Below are 12,938 nucleotides of genomic sequence, written 5' to 3'. Positions count from 1 at the left end.
AGGTGGCTATTCAGGTCCTCCCTCCTCCCTGAGCCTATTAAATGTTCAGTTAGAGTATGGCTGATATGTGTCTTAATTCAATTTATTCACATGCTTACAAAAATCCATTTGTCTGTATTTTCAACTTCATTTTTGGGTATGTGTATCAGATTTCTACTACTGCGCTGAAGTGCCTACAGACATCCCCCTGAACTACTGACTCCAATTTTAAATTTATATTGTTCAGTTCTGAACTCCTCCAATCAGGGGAAAATGGTTCATGGGAAGAAAGTATCATTTTTTGTTTTATTGTAAACACTGAAGTGTATATAAAAGTGTAACAATACAGAATAATATTTTTGATTGGGTTCCATGATTGCATTATGAATGCTGCAATTGCTTTGGCCCCATCTGCTGATGTTGTTCCTTGGTCTGTGCAGAGTTAAGGAATGGTAATGTCATGCAATTCACCTCTTCAGTCTGGTTAACACAATATCTGATTGCTGTTCAGGAACTCTAGGTGGAAAGGACAGTCAGCCAATATCACCAATGAAACATGAAAAATTACAAAACCATCAAGTACAGCTGGTGCTGGTTTGGAAACATACTCGAGGTTTTTGGAGAAATTAGAAAGAGGCATTTCTAGTTTTCGTATCACTATTTCAGATATTTGAAGAGATCTGTTTAACAAGGTTATCAAAATTGCAATATTCACACTTTGAGCTAGAAATACAATTCTTACTAAGAGAACTGGGATGTTGGGATAATCCAGCTCATGTACCATTGTTAGTGACTTGATAGTATTGTTTATAAAAATTTAATTCAAATTACTGATCTATAATGAGACACTTTTGAGGACTGTGAAGTAAAAGCACCTATATTAAATATTCAAATTTAATATATTGGCAGGGGCATTTCAAATAACAAGAACAAGGTAATGTCTCTCTCAACTTCTTGAAATATTAAAGGACTCCTGGCTATTTGAGGGCTTGTGTTTGAATGTCCAAAACAAAATTTACTTTCTTTAATTTTAATGTTTTTTGCAGGCCAGAAAGTACTTCTGTTTCTGAAATTGACGTAGGTAGTTCTTTCATGTTAACCTTGGTGAGTAAGAACGTGATTAGAAGCTTTGTGATAGCATGTGAAATATTTGTTGTGTGATTATTTTTAATGTACAAACACAAGTTTTATTGTAGAATAAATTTATTCTTAGTCTACGAATCCTGGTAAATAGCACCAAACTAAAGAAAACAAGGAAGTGATTATGATTTTTTTTAAAAGAGATTCTACTTAGTAGTGATAGATGATTTTAACCTGGAGTTAAAGAGCAATGACTTTGAAATTAAGCAAGCTAGTCATAAATGCTGATGGGATGCAACAAAGCTTTTTTGGCAAAAGTTTGTTGTAAAGATTGCATCTTTTTATTCCATGTTTTTGATTGTGGATTAAAATAGGAAAAGGACTGTTTTAAAACCAGTGGCTGGGGAAGGAGTGCTGCACTTTATTCTTCTGGTACTTGATACTTGTGATAGCTGGAATATTACACTTAGGCATATTTCTAATAAAAGAAACTATTGCACCTACAGTTTTGCAGATTAAGACTTCTGCAGCCAATTCGTCTTTTTACTTGTGATCTAGATAAATCCACTACTAGAACTACTGAATAAACTTATTTTTTTTTCCCAGCAAAACTTATTTTGCGAAAGATATCGTTTCTAAGGCAAAGAGAAAATTTTTTTGGCTAAATGTTTTCCTGAGACTCCTGTCAAGATCCTGACAAAGATCCAGTCCTCTTGTTTTCAGTTAGAATAAATGTTTGTAAATTGCTATTTAGTTATCTGTCATCAATTAAGTATAATTTAATCCCAAGTAATATGAAAGTCATTAAATTTCTTTCCTACAAAAAGGACTTCTGTTTCAGTTATTGACTTGTAGTTGAAATCAAGCTTATAGGTGATCAGGTCAGCCAAGGAGAGTCTGAGTTCTTACCTCTGGTGGTGAAAATAGAGGCAGTTTCTGTTTGTGAATGGATTTCCTCCTAGTGGAAACTATTCCCTTTTTATGAAAGTGACCGATAATTAGCAGTAAAGAGGGAAATCAATGGGCAGGTGAAGGAAATTTAATTATGTGGTGTTTATACTGCCTGATTGCCTGAATATGATGTATTTTACAGCTGAAGAGAGTTCAAAGCTATCTGTTTACTCAGTCCTATAAAGGATATGAGGTGAGCAACATATGAAGTGAAACATCTCTTTAAAAGGGACAAATGTCACTTGATTTCCCTTCATTTAAAAAAAATCTTGTGGAATCTTTCATGGAATGAAGTTTGCTGAACATAAAGATAAGTCAGTGATGAGGAAATAAGTAATTATAAATTCAATACAAAACTTTTCAGTTGTTTAATTCGACCAATTGATCAACTTCAGAATTACTGTTAGACTTTGGCAAAGTTAAATAAATTTGTATAGAAGATCAGATTTACTATCAAAACAACTTCAATGATTTGCTAATTCCAGCTGTAGCTTCACTGAAGTATTTGCTTAATTTGAATACACAACTAGGTGTGGAGGGAGATATTATCAATGACCATTTTCAACAATGTAGAATCTAACTATTGCCCACGATATTCAGTTGCACTGCAATCATTTAAAGTCCCCATTATCAAATGCTGGGGTTTACCATTGATCAGAAACTCAACTGGACTCTCCATATAAATATTGTGCTTGTAAGAGGTTACGAATCCCATGGTTATTAACTCATCTCCTGACTTTGCAAAAACTGTCCTCCTCTGCAAAGCACAAGTCAGGAGTGAGATGAAATACTCTCCACTTGCTGGAGCTCTAATAACACTCAAGAAGCTTGATGCCAGACATGCTAAGAGCAGCAAATGCGTGGGAATGCCACCACCTGCAAGGTTCCTCTCTAAGCCACTCTCCATTCTAATTTGGAATATATCACCATTCCTTCACTGATGGGTCAAAATCCTGGAACTCCCTACCAACAACATTTTTGTAACTACACCAAATGGACTGCAGCAGTTTAGACTGACAGCTTACAGTTATCTTAAGGATAACTATGGATGGACAATAAATGTTGGCCCAGCCAGTAAAGTCCACATCCAGTGAATGAATATGGGGGAAAAGAAAATGTTTTAAGTACATGTCTGCTGCTACTGTTGGATTCTTCTACTTCTAGGTTTTTCCTTGAAAATGTATTCATTTGGACTCACAATTATGAATTTATTTAATTGCAAACTGATAATAAAATTTTCTATTTATCTTTTAGAATTCGTCTGCAGAAATTTATGATTTAAATGCTAACAAAAAGTCAGATGTGCCAAAGAGCAAAGAAGTTTCTAATCAGGATAACAGAGTGCGACCAGAAATTGCTCACCTTGATCTGAAAAGGGTGACTGAGACAGGTGACTGGGAAGGTAATTGCAGTGTTATTATTGAGTACTTTTAAATTTTCTGAATTGCATGATGTAATACTATTTTAATAAAACTGGCAATGCTTGATAATGTATATCATGTTTATTGAAGTGTTCTGATATGTCAAATGTTGCTTTGTTGTGTGGTAAAAGGTTGTGATATAAAAGTCTTAAGAGATTCTGCTGCAGTAATTTTTTGAGAAAATATCAGCCATCGTGGACAGAGGGGAACTAATAGATGTATTTGGACTTCGCGAAAGTGTTCAAGTTACCTCAAAATGTTAAGTCAAAAGAACCATGGTTTTGGAGGTAATATATTGGCATGGATAGAAAATTAGCTGATGGGCTGGAAACAGTGAATGGGATCAGGGGTTCTTTTTTCAGGTTGGCAACCTGTAAACAGTAAGGTACCACCCTGGATCAGTGCTGGGATTGCAATGGTTTCCCATATATATTACTGATTCCAATATATATTACTGATTTGGAGAAAGGAAGCAAATGTACTGTAATCAAATTTGAGACAATGCAAAAGTATATGAGAAGCCAAGCTGCAGAGAGGGTGCAAACAGTTTACAGGGAGATGTTGCTTGGTTAACGACTTGTGCAAGAAGTTGACAAAATGGAGTATAATGTGGGAAGATATGAAGTTGTTCAATTTGGAAGGGAGAACAAAAGAACAGTATTAGTTAAATGGAGAAAAATTGCAGAAAGCTGCAACGCAAACAGATTTGGGGGTACTTTTTGCTCAACCCAGAAAAGTAGCGCACAGGTGCAGCGAAGGCTAATGCAATGTTTGCTCTTATTTCAAGCAGGTTGAGGTGTAAGAATAGAGAAGTCTTGGTATTTCAGAATATATATCACTGCATTGAAGCTAGTTCAGTTAACTAGGATGATCCCATGTTTGGAAGGATTGTCTCATGACCAAAGTGTGAACAAGTTGGGAGCCTATTCACTGGAATTGAAAAGAATGAGAATTGATCTAATTGAAACATATAAGTTTCTGAGGGGGTTTCACACGGTAAATGCTGAGAGGAATTCCCCTCTTTGGAGGATCAGAGGGCATAGTCTCAGAATAAAGGGGTGCCAATTTAAGACTGAGACAAAGAGGAATTTCTTCTGAGGGTTGTGGGTCTTTGGAATTCCTTGCTGAAGAGAGCTGTGGGGGCATAGTCCATATATTATATATAATATCTATGTAAGGTTGCAAGAGATTCTTGCTCAGTAGTAGGATGAAGAGTTATGGGGGAAAAGGCGGGAAACCAGTCAGGAATTTTGGATCAGCCGCGATTCTATTGAATGGCTGAGCAGGCTTGAAGAGCCAAACGGCCCTACTCCTATTCCTATTCCTATTCCTATTTTCTTATGGTCTTCAAAGAATGATGATCATGGTACAGAAATAATTACTTTCAAATTCTGTAGCTAATGTTTGACCATGTGTCACAAAATATGACATTTTTGAATAAAGCTTTGCTAGATTGATTTGCTAAATTTCTCCATATCCCAAACTTAAACTCTACAAAGTTCATAATTTGTCCTCTTACACTCAAGGTCTGTACTGATTCACTTTGTCATAGGTATATTACTGCGACCCATGATGTGAGAAACTGGAGTAAGCTTGCCTTAATTTCATGTAAAATAACACCAGCTGGGGAGAGGTGTGGGTGCAGGTTTTACATGTCCAGGGGCAGCATGGGAAGGTATTGGGAGTAGAGGGTGTGTTGGTGAGGGGTGAGGGACATGGACCTAAAGAGAGAGCCAGTAAGGGAATTGTCTCTGCGGAATGCAGATAGCCCAAATTGCCAATTCTCTTTAGATCATAATAATTCAAGTTGAAATATGTTCCTGACCCAGCTATGATGATCTGCTATTGGGGTTTAATGTGCATTAAGGAAGAGTGGAACAGCTTTGAAGTTTCTTACTACCTGCATTAGATACAAGCAGAGTGCTTACTGTTGAAACAGAAATTGGAAATCCTATTTCTGCAAGTTGCCATTTTTTATGCTTTTAAGCACAAAATCTGTTGAGATTTTGTGTGTAATAAACAGGTTAGTTATGACTTAGAAAATCTAAAATTTAGCTTGACTTTAATGAGACCTATCAAAAATACTTTTTTCATATGGTGCTGTATTTAACATTTCCATGGTTAATATCATAGTTAAGTATGATATAGCAGAGAAAGGGACTTCACTGCTCCCAAATAAGATTATTTCAAAATAATGATAATTGAGGTGGTATTAAAATGACAAGGTCTTTAAATTCCAAGTGTTGCTTGTTTTTCTTGAGTCAAAGCTTTATGACATTGTAGTTTAAGGTAAATCAAAATGCCCTAATGAATGTATTTTAACAGCAATCTTAATGTTGAATCATAAGAAAATTAGTGCTGACGTATGAACTGCCTATTCTAATGGTTCAAAATGACCTTTAATATCTAGTGGAACTACTTAAGGAAAAATAGTCCTTCAGATGTCCTAAGCATCATTTCTCCCACCAGCACAATTATCAAATATTAGATTAATAATTCATTTTAGGCAGAGCTGATCTAGTTTTATGAAAGGAAAATTTGATTTTAACATATTGATTGGCCTTTTGAGGTTGGAAGTAGTAGGTGGATAAAGGGAGCCAGTAGATGCAGTATATTTAGATTGCCTGTCTGTGGCATTCACTAAGTCCACACAATATGTTACACAAAATTAGAACTTCTCAGATTGGCTGTTAGAGATCAGTTTAGATTGTGGGCTGGTTAAAAAAGAGAAGGCAGAAATTAATAGGTCATCATACAGGATTAGAATATCACAATGTCTATTACCTGAGTCTCTGCTATTAAAGTCAATCAATAGCTGCATGAAGGAAGTTAAAAATCACAACACCAGGTTAAAGTCCAACAGATTTATTTGGAAGCACTAGCTTTCGGAGCGCTGCTCCTTCATCAGATCCAACACTGGGACCTCCAAGTCATGCATGAGGGAATTAAGTGTAATGTAAAATTCTCTAACTTGTAAAATAAGGAGGGAAAGCAAGCTGTGTGGAGATTGCAGATATTGTAAAGCATGAAGTGGTCAGCTAAGAATGTAGTAGATGGAATATAATGTTGGAAAGTATGAAATAATTCACTCTGGTAGGAAAATGAGAAAGCAAAATATATTTGAGGGAGGAGAAAAGTGAGACACTAGTAAGCATTGGAATTTGGAGGGATTTTAGAGAAACATACAAAATTCTTAAGGTTTGGCAAATCAGTTGCCAAGGGGTTGTTTTCTCCTGGTTAGGTAGACTAGAACTAAGTGCAATCGTCTCATAAGGGAGTTAGCATTTCAGATTCTTATTTCTTTAATCAGATTGCTTGTTTGATTTTTAGAATTCTCAGCCCGAGAATAGCAATGGCTGCTCAGTTGATGAGAATGTTCGAGACTGGGTTGTATATGTATTTGGACACGTAGGAGTAGCACTGGGAAGTGGACTTAATATGAAATTACAGTAATTATATTTATTGGAGCTAACTCAAAGAACCATATTACCCAGTCACGCTATTTTCCAATGTTCTGTAAGAGACATTGTTAATGTAAAATGAATGAGATTTACTAACAAGATTGAAACTTGTTATGATTAGTAATTGTGACATTTTGTATTTTATGTTTTACGAAGGTGGTATATAAATGCAAATATTTTCTGGATATCAAACACTGTCTAAAGTCAAATGGCAACTCTGTTAACAAATATAAATTCTACTGTGTGCTCGCAAGAAATAATGAACGTTCTCAAGGCCATTCTAATCTGAATCATTAAAGTAAATGCAAGAGTAGAACTCTGATCCAGCCAGCTAAGTCTCCGTAGACAACACTCACGCTGGTTTTGGAGTAGGTGTTGGAGCACTAATGTGTGAAGAAAGACATGAACTCTTTCTCTAACCTGTCACAGATACACCTATCCACGACAGTGTTGATGGGAATGATCATTACTTAGTCATACATGTGTAAGTTGCAACAAACTATTTGATTCTTTTAGTTCCAAACTGACACTCTATGGAGCAATCCAGCTGATTCCATTGTCCCTCTTTATCTCCACAGCCTTGCCAGTTGTTTTTTCCTGAAGCCAATTCTCCTTTGACAGAGGTAGTAACAAACAATAATTGCAATCTTATGAGTTAAAGGCCATTCTCAATTGCATTTTCAGAAGAAAATTCTCCTCTTCTCCTGTATAACTTGCCCAACTCTTAAATCTGTGTCCCTGGACTTGCACTGTTAGCAATTGAAAACGGTGGGTTTTTTTTAAACTTCACTTTTCTATATGTGTCAATCTTGTACATCCCTTCTGGATCTCCTGTTCGCCTCCTTTTTGTTGCAAGGAGAAAAACTCCAGCTTCTCCAATCTAGTGCTAAAATCCCATATCCCTGAATCAATTGTGCTAAGTCTCCCCTGAGGACACTTTGCACTCCTGATAGATATGTCCAAGTCTTAAAGGACATGGCTACCAAACTAAATTTTGTGGCAGACAGTGAAGGAACCAACAAGAGGAAATTAGATTGGACAGACTGACCCTCTCCCTTGTGCAAAGATCAAACATATCATGGAGTGACTGCAGGATATTCTTCGAGGGAAGCGTGAACAGCCAGAGGTTGTGATTGTGATCCATGTTGGTGTCAATGATATTGCCAATGGAATGAAGTCTTGAAAGCAGATTTTATGGAGCTAGGAAAAACATGGAAAAGCAGAATCTATAATCAGTGACTAAAGCATGCTAGTGAGCATAAAAACAGGAAAATTGTGCAAGAGAGCAGGTCGCTACAAAGCTAGTGGAAGAGGGTGGGCCTCAGAAATTTGAGGCATTAGAGTCTGTTTTGGGCCAGGTCAGTGTCTCCGCAAGATGATGCGAGCATACGCTATGCGAGAATTGCTGGTACTATTGGAAAGGGTCTAATCTAGGTTGGAGGTGGAATCCTGAAAGGGATCTCCAATTCATCAGAAGCAAAACTAGTGAATGGAAGTAAAGTAGAAAACAAAAATAGAAGACAGACAAAGTATAGGCATACATCAATTGGCATTGGAATAAAGAATTTTTTAAAAAAATTAATGGCTTGTGACCTGAATACACATGGTTCATTTGCCTGAAAAGAGATGTGAACACAGGGTGACCAAGTTTAGAAACTAAGAATACTTGGCATTAAGGAACAATAGGCAAAGACAAAAAGAAGTTGGGGAAGCGCTTTGGGCCCAGATTAGATGTATTTCAGATTACACTGGGAGGCAAGGGCGGAGATTTCAGGAACCCTGACATTGCTATGGCTGGAAAGGATTTGAAAAGTGAAGGGTGGCAAATGCATCATTCTTCAAGAAAGTTGGCAGAAATTAACCAGGGAGCTTTGGCCATAGGGTCTAAAATCAATGTGGGAAAACTGTTGGGGGAAGAAATTCTGAGGGGCATAATTATTTTCTCTGTGGAGAGGGCAGGATTAATTAAGGACACTCAGCATTGCTTTGTCAGAGGGAGATCTTGTCTGACGGATTTGATTGATTTGAATTTTTCAAGATTAGAGGGACTTCCATGTGCAAGTCCATGGAAGGCAGCAGGACAGGTAGAAAAGATGGCTAAAGCAGCGTTTGGTATATTTTCCTTTTAATAGTGTAGGCATAGAGTTAGGAGGCGATGGAGCTGTATATAAATGTTAGGCCACAGCTGGAATGCTGTGTACAGTTCTGGATTCCACACTGTAACATGGAAGTGATTGCTCTTGAGAGGATGCAGAGGATATTCAAGATGTTGCCTGGGTTTGAATCTTTCACCTATTAAGCAAGATTAGATAGGCAAGAATTGTTTTCCTTAGAGCAGACCTGACTTGAGGTTTCCCAAATTATGAAGGGCAAAGAAAGGATAGATCAGAATGAACCTTTGACCCTTAGTTGAGGTGTCAGTAACCATGGGGCATAAAATTAAGGCAAAGAGCAGGAGGTTAGAAGGGATTTTAGGAATAATGATGTAACCCAGAGGGTGGTGGTGGAGGTGGGTGCCGTCACAGCATTTAAGAAGTATTTAGAAGATTCACTTGAAGTGTCATAGCATGCAAAGCTATGGCCAAGTGCTTGAAAATGGTTTTGAGAATTGGTATGTTCTTGATGACTGGTATTGACATGGTGAATTGAAGGGCTTCTTTGTTCCTGTAAAACTCTGACTGTACAACTAAGTCTTGAGGAAAGAGAATAGTCCATTAAAAGGGACTTCAATCTTAGATTGAAGGATCGAGATGGATAGACTCAGCATGATGGAACTAAAACACGAAGGGGCAGTAAATGTTGGTGAGCGCTGGCTTGAGAGATAGTGGATGCACTGGTGGTTATCTTTAAAATTTTATAGATCCTGGAAAGTTTCCCACTGACTGGAAAGTACATTTAACCCTTCCGTTTAAGGATGGAGGAAGAATGGAGAACTGCAGAGTTGTTAGTTTGTCATTGGGAGTGGGTTGGGGGGGGGGGAGACCTTGGAATCTATTATACAGGTGGTGGTTACTGAATGAATGTTTAGAAGGTAATAGCAAAATTGAACAGAGTCAACTTGGATCCATGAAAGAGAAATCATATTTAACAAATTTAGGATTTTCTGAAGATATTACTTCTACGTTAAATGAGGAGTGTACTGCCACTCGGTCAAAATGCTGGAATCCTTTTCAAAATAATTCTGTGGTTGTACCACACAGATTGCAGCAGTTCAAGAAGGCATTTCACCATCACTTTCTGAATGGAAATTATGGTTTACAATAAATGCTGTCCTAACAACACTCTTCTGTGAATGAATACATTTTTAAAAACCACATCTGCTGTTGTCATTAACTTTACACTTAACTGTGCCTAACAGCCATAAATAGTATATAAATATGAGAGCTGGGGAAAAAAAAAGTTGAAGGATGTATGATTTGAGTCACTGATCACTATCCCCACCCCATATCTTAAATTTAAAGTACAGAATAACAACAGCAGCAGATGCATGGGAACAGCTGCTTGCTCCTCTTACGTTTTAAACGATCTAGGTTTGGTAATATTTCTGCAGCACCCTTTTATTAGGAAAGGCTAGACAGACTAGGCCTCTATCCTCTGGAGTTTATAAGAGTCCAAGTTGACTTACTTGAAATGTACAAGATTACCAAGGAGATGAAGGATTATTGGGGATATACAGGAATGTAGAATGTTGAGATTAAAATCAGAATAGCCGCTATCATATTGAATAGTGGACAAAGCTGAGAGCCAAATACCTATTCTCTTTTTGTTTTGCTCGATATGTTCACACGCTGTTCATTTCATCGCCATCATCTGACTTTGTCATTCATACAAATGATTTGGATGTGAGCATAAGAGGTACGGTTAGTAAGTTTGCTGATGACACCAAAATTGAAGGTTGTAGTGGACAGCGAACAACGTTCCCTTAGAGTACAACGGGATTTTGATCAGATGGGCCAATGGGCTGAGGAGTGGCAGGTGGAGTTCAATTTGGATAAATGTGAGGTGCTGCATTTTGGGAAAGCAAATCTTAGCAGGACTTGTTTATTTAACTGTAAGGTCCCAGGAGGTGTTGCTGAACAAAGGGAGTTCAGGTTCACGGCACCTTGAAAGTAAAGTCGCAGGTAGAGAGGATAGTGAAGAAGGCATTTGGTATGTTTTCATTTATTGGTTAGAGTATTGAGTTGGGAGCTCATGTTGGGAATGTACATGACATTGGTTAGGTTACTTTTGGAATATTGTGTGCACTTCTGGTCTCCTTCATATCGGAAGGATGTTGTGAAACTTGAAAGGGTTCAGAAAAGATTTACAAGGATGTTGCCATGGTTGAGGGATTTGAGCAATAGGGAGAGGTTAAATAGGTTGGCGCTGTTTTCCCTGGAATGTCAGTGCCTGAGGGGTGTCCTTTATAGAGGTTTATGAAATCATTAGGAGCGTGGATTGAATAAGTAGACAAGGTTCTTTGCCTGGATGAGGGAGTCCAGAACGAGAGGGCATAGGTTTGGGGTGAAAGGGGAAAGATATAAAAGAGACCTTAGGGGCAACTTTTTCATGCAGAGAGTGGTTCGGGTATGGAATGAGCTGTCAGAGGAAGTGGTGGAGGCTGGTCCAATTGCAACATTTAAAAGACATTTGGATGGGTATATGAATAGGGAGGGTTTGGAGGGATATGGGCCAGGTGCTGGCAGGTGGGACTACATTAGGTTGGGATATCTGGTCGGCATGGACGAATTGGTCTGAAGGATCTGTTTCCATGCTCAACATCTCTATATGACTCTGTGACCAAGAGGGATTGGCAGTAAGTGCTGGTTTTGTCAGTGATACCCAATGCCCAAGACAAACATACAATTAATTAGTACTTTCAGTTTTAACCCAATCCGAAATGCAACCTTCAAATTGTAACACAAAATCTATCACTGGGTAGTTAGCTTGTGGGTGGCAATAAAGCAAACGGTACTGGAATGGATTGTAAAGTCAGTTGCATTTCAGTTTGTTCGTTTGAAAATGAATGGTGCTTCTATCAGGATGCATTTGTGTATAGTTCTGATTCCTTTGGCAGAAGGTCCTAAAGATAGATAAGTTTGAGGAATGCTCATACAATCTAATGCTTTTTATTCCAGGTGAGAGACCCCAATGGAGTCTGTACTAAGATACAAAGATACAGGGTGGTATATAGATTCTAATTTAATAATCATTACTTTCTGATGTGTCACTGCAGCAGAATTTAAAGGTTTCTGGTGTAGGGAAAAATGTTGGTGAAAAGCCGCAACTGCTGGCAGGGAAGCATTAAATCAGATTGAAAATTGGACTGGTGAGTGGAATGTGATCAAATGGCTGAAAAGTTAATCATAGAAATTCAAATTGAAGCATTGTAAATTGAAAATTAGTTCGTTCTGAAAGGCTAACATCTTTTGAGTGTTTTGATTTTGAAAATACTGTTAAAACTTGATTTATATGTATAGTATTGCATAATTTCAATCCTTGATTTCCATTTACTCCTGTTATTCTTCCTCATTGAAAAAAAGATTTGTTTTCTTGATTTTTCTCTTGTAATTATTTGTCATGTTTTCCACCGTCAGCAGGAAATTATTACACATCTACAAGGATTGGTCCATAGAAAATCAGAGTAGAAAAATATATGCTACTTGGTGTGATTTACTATGGAGCCACTCAAAGACAAGGCTTTGTAACTCGTATAGCAATCTCTTATTGATCGTTGAAGTTTGATGTGACTGATCTGTGTGGAATTGAAAAAAATAAAGTTTATCAGCCAAAAAATACTTTTTGGTAAAAAGTTGTACTGAATAAACTTTGGTTCTGTTGCAGTGATAATATTCAGAGGATTCCCATTTACTCTAATCACACGTGTTCTGACCAAGTTTATTTTGAGTTCGCAATTAAAATTTCTTTCTGGTATGTTTTTAAATCATTGTTAGGTATGTTGGTATACCTTTTGATTAGTTTAATTTCAGTTTGACACTTAGGATCAGAAGACCAGAAACATAGTAGATAGAGCTCCTAAATGAAACAAAAGGCACAGTTTGCAAAA

General features: G+C 37.4%; 1 protein-coding gene across 3 annotated transcripts in view; it reads left to right on the top strand.

Moving 5' to 3' along the window:
- fam13b (family with sequence similarity 13 member B) overlaps positions 1-12,938 on the top strand; it is a 107,975-nt gene that overhangs the window by 57,152 nt on the left and 37,885 nt on the right. For all 3 annotated transcript variants that reach the window (XM_072590754.1, XM_072590752.1, XM_072590753.1), the window contains 2 exons: positions 1,026-1,083; positions 3,265-3,412. In XM_072590754.1, coding sequence (XP_072446855.1) covers positions 1,026-1,083; positions 3,265-3,412 — 206 coding nt within the window. The remainder of the gene's footprint in view (positions 1-1,025; positions 1,084-3,264; positions 3,413-12,938) is intronic.

The sequence above is a fragment of the Chiloscyllium punctatum genome, chromosome 20 (genome assembly GCF_047496795.1).
Source record: "Chiloscyllium punctatum isolate Juve2018m chromosome 20, sChiPun1.3, whole genome shotgun sequence".
NCBI classification, from domain to species: Eukaryota; Metazoa; Chordata; class Chondrichthyes; order Orectolobiformes; family Hemiscylliidae; genus Chiloscyllium; species Chiloscyllium punctatum.
This window is presented reverse-complemented; position numbering and strand designations above follow the sequence as displayed.